This window comes from Perca flavescens, chromosome 3 (genome assembly GCF_004354835.1).
Source record: "Perca flavescens isolate YP-PL-M2 chromosome 3, PFLA_1.0, whole genome shotgun sequence".
Lineage (NCBI taxonomy): Eukaryota > Metazoa > Chordata > Actinopteri > Perciformes > Percidae > Perca > Perca flavescens.
The window spans coordinates 40,093,980-40,101,479 of NC_041333.1; the positions used below are offsets into that span (position 1 = coordinate 40,093,980).

The 7,500-nt window shown below is 47.1% G+C and overlaps 1 protein-coding gene across 3 annotated transcripts in view; it reads right to left on the reverse strand.

Moving 5' to 3' along the window:
• LOC114552434 (fibroblast growth factor 12) overlaps positions 1-7,500 on the reverse strand; it is a 63,188-nt gene that overhangs the window by 14,140 nt on the left and 41,548 nt on the right. Inside the window, exon 1 of one of the 3 annotated variants that reach the window (XM_028573221.1) lies at positions 867-1,065. The exons of the other annotated variants lie outside the window; for them this stretch is intronic. Within the exon in view, the coding sequence (XP_028429022.1) occupies positions 867-1,065 (199 nt within the window). Of the gene's footprint in view, positions 1-866; positions 1,066-7,500 lie in introns of those variants that run through there. 3 annotated transcript variants of the gene reach the window in all.

Sequence of the window (7,500 nt, forward strand, 5' to 3'; positions counted from 1 at the left end):
GCGCCGTTGATTATGGGAAGGTGTTTACGTAGGTGGAGCGCTCAATGCAGTAGGCTGTGAGAAAGTGGACATGGAACTTGCAGTACTTTCAGTCAAAAGAAGGCCGTTCAAGTCCAGCTACATGCTCAATCTGTTCAATGCTGATTGGTCTGGTGGTGGCGAGGACCCTAAGCAATACACAACATGGCCGCTGCTACAACATCTGGTCTGAAACATCTGGAAGAATACGAGTTGTTCATGAAGGAATCTCCAGACAGCAGCCAGAATGCAGCAACTTCAGGAACGGCAAAGGAAGGACAGTCACTGTTTACTTCATTCACGTGTTTAGTGTGTTCATGGACTGAGGATGGGAGGAGGAGTCAGCAGAATCTTAACCAGTGGATTCAGTATTCAGCCGAAACCCCAAAAATCTGGATTCGGTGCATCCCTAATATAGACTACATTGGGTTCCTCATTTCGGTTCCACTTGATGTGTGGATTGAAATATTTTCCCCTCTGGGCTCACCAAAACGGACGTAAAAGCATATTAACCACTCACTGCATGTGATCGCTAGTAGACATATTACATCTTTGATGTCATTTTTCAGTTTTTCAAGAATCGGTTTAAGAATCGGAATCATTTTAAAAGTACCCATAGGGGGACACGTACCCATGCAGTCCTCCAGAGTACCCCTAGAGGGACACGTAGCCCTGCAGTTCTATAGAGTTTTCCTAGGGGAACACAGACCTCCTGCAGTCCTACAGAGTACCCCTAGGGGGACACCTACCCCCTGCCGTCCTTCAGAGTACCCCTAGGGGGGACACGTACCCTGATTAGAGAAACACTGCCTTACGGGAAACCACTTGTCGGGAGTCTTTGAACCCACCTGGTTTCCGGCGTACCGGCCTTTTCTTCCCGCTGCAGAAGCGAACTTTGCTGAAGACGCTGAAGATGTTTCTCTCACACAGCGAGACTTTGTCTTTGGTGGGACTGGTGCGTCTCTTGTTGGTGGCGACCTTCTCATTGTTGGTCTCGCGTGCCTGACGCCGCTGGCGGATCAGGGAGCTGGCGATGGCCGCCGCCATCTCCCCGCCCGAGAGGTGGGCGGAGCCACCGAGGAACTACCGAACAACCTGCTCTGCTCGCCGAGGCCAGGGGGAGGGTCGGGAAACACTCGGAAACGGTCTGAACGGTAGAATCCACCGAGCGTAGAAGGGTCACTTTCTCACTCCATGATTAGAAAGAGAAAACCTACATGTGTTGACTTACAAAAGACACTTAAAAGTCAGAGTGTGTAACGTGTTCAGTTGTTCATCTTTAAAATCTGTGTTGCACATTCACAAACTTGTCCTTTTTTTAATGAATATTTACCACCACCATCAATTCCAAGTATTCCTTTTGGCTTGAAATTTCACATTAGCGTTTGCATGAACTGGGGTAGACGCTCCATATTCTCGGGCCATCTTGAAATACATTAGCCGGTAAGGGACATACAGGACATACTGCTCCACCTTTCGCGTTTTCACTGTCACATGATAAACTCACAGCTGCTGCTAACGCTGCTAATGGGTATCGTAGCTTCCCGGCCCCCCGGCCAGGTTTGAAGAAGGAAAACATGGAGGACCACACGTATTCAGAATCCAAATTTCAGGAACAGGAGTCTTCTTGAAAAGGGCACGAGAGACCGGCTTTTTGAAGCATGAAGGCTACCGTAGCTGTAATACGTGGGATATATGATCTCAACGCTGATGGGAGAAATTCCCACACATTGGACCTTTAAAGAATCATTAAAAGTGTCAAAATCGAAGCAAAGTACATCCCGTGTGTGTGATGCACGGTAGTCTCATCATAGACGGCATTTCTGAGGAAGGATCTCCACGTGAGTGAGCTCCCACGATAAGACACATCCAGGGGAAGCGATCGCTAAATATGGATGTTTTTCAGGTTATGTATTAGTCAGAAGATGTGAGTTCACATCCTGTAGCTTCTGTTTACAGCCGAGGAGGCGACGATGCTTCAATCATCATTCACAAGAAACCATGAAATCTCCTTCCGATGGAGAATTATTAACGTAACAAAAAGCTTCTGTAAAAAGTATTGGAACTTTTGGCCGCTTCCAAGGCGATCAAATGGACGAAACGTCCTGGAAACTGTGTGTGTTTGTGTATGTGTCTGAGTGTGTGTGTTTGTGTGTCTGTGTGGTTATGGTTAGGGTGAGGGTAAGGGTTAAGGTTAGGCATTTAGTTGTGATGGATAAGGTGAGGGTAAGGGGCTAGGGAATGCATTATGTCAATGACAGGTCCCCACAAAGATAGTGAGACGCACTATGTGTGTGTGTCTCTGTGTGTGTGTGTCTGTGTGTGCGTGCGTGCGTGTGTCTGTGTGTTTGCGTATGTGTGTGTGTGTCTGTGTGTTTGTGTATGTGTATGTGTGTGCGTGCGCGTGTGTGTGTGTGTGTGTGTGTGTGTGTGTGTGTGTGTGTGTGTGTGTGTGTGTGTGTGTGTGTGTGTGTGTGTGTGTGTGTGTGTGTGTGTGTGTGTGTGTCTGTGTGTGTGTGTGTGTGTGTGTGTGTGCGTGTCTGTGTGTTGGTGCACCAAAGGTGACCAAACAAGCGCCGTATGTCTGTGTGTGTCTGGGTGTCTGTGTGTGTGTGTGTGTGTGTGTGTGTGTGTGTGTGTGTGTGTGTGTGTGTGTGTGTGTGTGTTTGTGTGTGTGTGTGTTTGTCTGGGTGTGTCTGTGTGTTTGTGTGTGTGTGCGTCTTTGTGTGTGTGTGTCGCTTCCAAGCCTATATCAAACGTCCTGGAACCTGCAGAAAGTTTGAGCCTCTCCAGTTATGAAGAAGAAAAAGAAAAACTCCATTTGTTCCGATGAATTATTGACGCGTGCTGAATAAATAAATCAGGAGTTTGGAAGTCTTTTTTGAGTCTCAGGATGACGTTTTCAAAACAGCCACGATACCTCGCTTTTGGACACGGCAAAACACAAGCCGCACGTTATACGGGTGAAAAAAGCCGCAATGCACGCCGAGTAACTCAGCCGGATCCTGTTCCCGTCTCAGGCTTTTCTTCGGCTCACCGATGCAAGCTGCACGTCTGCTGGATCATCTGCGATCGGTTCCCCGTTAGCGCTCCGAAAAATGCGACTCGTGCCGCGGCGTCTTCACGTGTCTCCTGACGTTTCGTCTTCTACATCAGTTCCCTCGACAACTTCCAGAGAAGAGACGTCTTCGGTGGCGAATTCAGGGCAGAGAAAACGGCAAAGACGCCCAACGAAAGCCGACTAAAGTCAGAATAATCTCAGCGAGAGGAGAGACGATCGACTCTGTTCTGCTCTGTTTTACTCCACTGTTTCCCCCCTGCCTGATCCTCTCATCCTCCTCCTCCTCCTCCTCCTCTTCCTCTCAGGCTGAGAGCGGAGAGAGAGAGAGAGGGAGAGAGAGAGAGATGGAGAGACAGGCGCTGGAAGAAGCAACTAAAAATATTCTGCCTGATGTTTCATGTAGCTCCCACATGGCTCAACTCCACCATCACTTCATCCTGATTCGCTCGACCGTTCTCTTCTGTTTGCTGGTTCCAGTTCAGTTCAGTAGTCGTTCTGTGTGTGTGTGTGTGTGTGTGTGTGTGTGTTTTACAGGGTGTTCCCCTCATAGAGGACATTATGTTGCCCCCCAAAGACTTTTTAGCCAGCGATAAACAATACTGTGTGTCTATCTCTTTAACAGAATAGCAGGGCTGGAGTGAGTGTGTGTCTGTGTGTGTTTGTGCGTGTGTGCTGTGTGTGTGTCTGTGTGCATGTCTGTGTGTTTGTATGTGTGTGTGTGTTAGGGCTGGGCGATAAAACGATATGTATCGTGATAGACACATAATCAATATCAATAGAAAATGCGGTCGATAAAACGTTCGATAACTTGTTTTTCTTCATCAGAAGAAACCAGAGGTTTTGAAGCGAGTTTGGTTGCATGAACAAAGGCCCTCACTCTCTGGTAACCTAGCAACGTGGGGAGTGACACTCTAACAGCCAATCATGTAACAGTATCATGTTTGGTTGCGCCACATCGCTGTCTCGTGTTCTTCAATAACAGAACCGGCGGCATGGAGTGGAAAGTGAGTGCCGCAGCGAGCGAGGAAATTGTTGATAAAACAGGAAAAGTCAGTATGGGAGTTTTGGGGATTTTATAAGTCTGACCGTAGTCAGACCAATGTCGTCAGACCAACACTGGTAATACCATAAACTTGTTTTACCACTTTAGCCGCGCTCACACTTTGGAGCACAGCCGTATTCGCCATCAACATCCAACAACATCTGCAGCTGCAACACGGATCAAGCAGCAGACCACCATGGAGAGGTACTCTGCATCAGCGCCTTACTAAACACTACAAGCAGCAGACCACCATGGAGAGGTACTCTGCATCAGCGCCTTACTAAACACTACAAGCAGCAGACCACCATGGAGAGTTACTCTGCATCAGCGCCTTACTAAACACTACAAGCAGCAGACCACCATGGAGAGGTACTCTGCATCAGCGCCTTACTAAACACTACAAGCAGCAGACCACCATGGAGAGGTACTCTGCATCAGCACCTTACTAAACACTACAAGCAGCAGACCACCATGGAGAGGTGCTCTGCATCAGCACCTTACGAAACACTACAAACAGCAGACCACCATGGATTAGTACTCTGCATCAGCACCTTACTAAACACTACAAACAGCAGACCATCATGGAGAGATACTCTGCATCAGCACCTTACTAAACACTACAAACAGCAGACCACCATGGAGAGGTACTCTGCATCAACGCCTTACTAAACACTACAAGCAGCAGATCACCATGGAGAGGTATTCTGCATCAGCACTTTACTAAACGCTACAAGCAGCAGACCACCATGGAGAGGTACTCTGCATCAGCACCTTACTAAACACTACAAACAGCAGACCACCATGGAGAGGTACTCTGCATCAGCACCTTACCAAACACTACAAGCAGCAGACCACCATGGAGAGGTACTCTGCATCAGCACCTTACCAAACACTACAAGCAGCAGACCACCATGGAGAGGTACTCTGCATCAGCGCCTTACTAAACACTACAAGCAGCAGACCACCATGGAGAGGTACTCTGCATCAGTACCTTACTAAATACTACAATCAGCAGACCACCATGGAGAGGTACTCTGCATCAGCACCTTACTAAACACTACAAGCAGCAGACCACCATGGAGAGGTACTCTGCATCAGCGCCTTACTAAACACTACAAGCAGCAGACCACCATGGAGAGGTACTCTGCATCAGCACCTTACTAAACACTACAAGCAGCAGACCACCATGGAGAGGTACTCTACATCAGCACCTTACTAAACACTACAAGCAGCAGACCACCATGGAGAGGTACTCTGCATCAACACCTTACTAAACACTACAAGCAGCAGACCACCATGGAGAGGTACTCTGCATCAGCACCTTACTAAACACTACAAGCAGCAGACCACCATGGAGAGGTACTCTGCATCAGCACCTTACCAAACACTACAAGCAGCAGACCACCATGGAGAGGTACTCTGCATCAGCACCTTACCAAACAATAGAAGCAGCAGACCACCATGGAGAGGTACTCTGCATCAGCGCCTTACTAAACACTACAAGCAGCAGACCACCATGGAGAGGTACTCTGCATCAGCACCTTACTAAATACTACAATCAGCAGACCACCATGGAGAGGTACTCTGCATCAGCACCTTACTAAACACTACAATCAGCAGACCACCATGGAGAGGTACTCTGCATCAGCACCTTACTAAATACTACAATCAGCAGACCACCATGGAGAGGTACTCTGCATCAGCACCTTACTAAATACTACAATCAGCAGACCACCATGGAGAGGTACTCTGCATCAGCACCTTACTAAACACTACAAGCAGCAGACCACCATGGAGAGGTACTCTGCATCAGCGCCTTACTAAACACTACAAGCAGCAGACCACCATGGAGAGGTACTCTGCATCAGCACCTTACTAAATACTACAATCAGCAGACCACCATGGAGAGGTACTCTGCATCAGCACCTTACTAAACACTACAAGCAGCAGACCACCATGGAGAGGTACTCTGCATCAGCACCTTACTAAATACTACAATCAGCAGACCACCATGGAGAGGTACTCTGCATCAGCACCTTACTAAATACTACAAGCAGCAGACCACCATGGAGAGGTACTCTGCATAAGCACCTTACTAAACACTACAAGCAGCAGACCACCATGGAGAGGTACTCTGCATCAGCACCTTACTAAACACTACAAGCAGCAGACCACCATGGAGAGGTACTCTGCATCAGCACCTTACTAAATACTACAAGCAGCAGACCACCATGGAGAGGTACTCTGCATAAGCACCTTACTAAACACTACAAGCAGCAGACCACCATGGAGAGGTACTCTGCATCAGCGCCTTACTAAACACTACAAGCAGCAGACCACCATGGAGAGGTACTCTGCATCAGCACCTTACTAAACACTACAAGCAGCAGACCACCATGGAGAGGTACTCTGCATCAGCACTTTACTAAACGCTACAAAGAAATAACGGAGCCAGACATGCGGAGCACTGTCCAGAAGCCAGGTTACCAACCTAGCACTAAACCTGCAGAAAATAGTTCCTTCTCAGGTTTCTTATATTTAACACTTTGCACTATTTTATGACACTTTATTAAGCACTTCTTACTTATTCTTTAATTTTGCACCTTAATGTTAAGAGATAATTGTTAAGTGTTCATTGTGATTTTAGACCTGTTTACATTTTAATTATTTGAGTGTTTTCCATGGTTGTGTTGACATTTCTGCTTTTATAACTGAGGGGATTATAATCAGAGCAGGGTTAAGTTTAAAATAAAAATGTTTAAATTTAATATATTTTTCTACTGGTCCTTTTTTTAAATAGGTCATAAAAAATATAAATAATTATCGATATCGACCGATATGAAAAACTTATATCGTTATACAGTTTTCAACCATATCGCCCAGCCCTGTGTGTGTTTGTGCGTGTGTGTTTGTGCGTGTACGTCTGTGTGCGTGTCTGTGTGTTTGTGCATGTGTGTGTGTCTGTGTATGTTTGTGCGTGAGTGTGTGTCTCTGTGTGTTTTTGTATCTGTGTGTGTGTGTATCTGTGTGTGTTTGTGTGTCTGTGTGTGTATCTGTGTGTGTATGTCTCTGTGTGTGTGTCTGTGTGTGTGTATCTGTGTGTGTGTGTGTGTGTGTGTGCGCGCTCCTGTGTGCGTGTATGTCTGTGTATATCTATCTGTGCGTGTGTGAGTGTGTATCTGTGCGTGTGTGTACCTGTGTGTCTGTGTGTGTGTCTGTGCGTGTGTGTACCTGTGTGTCTGTGTGTGTGTGTGTGTGTGTGTGTGTGTGTGTGTGTGTGTGTGTGTGTGTGTGTATGTCTGTGTATATCTATCTGTGCGTGTGTGTACCTGTGTGTGTGTCTGTGCGTGTGTGTATGTGTCTTTGCGTGTGTGTGTGT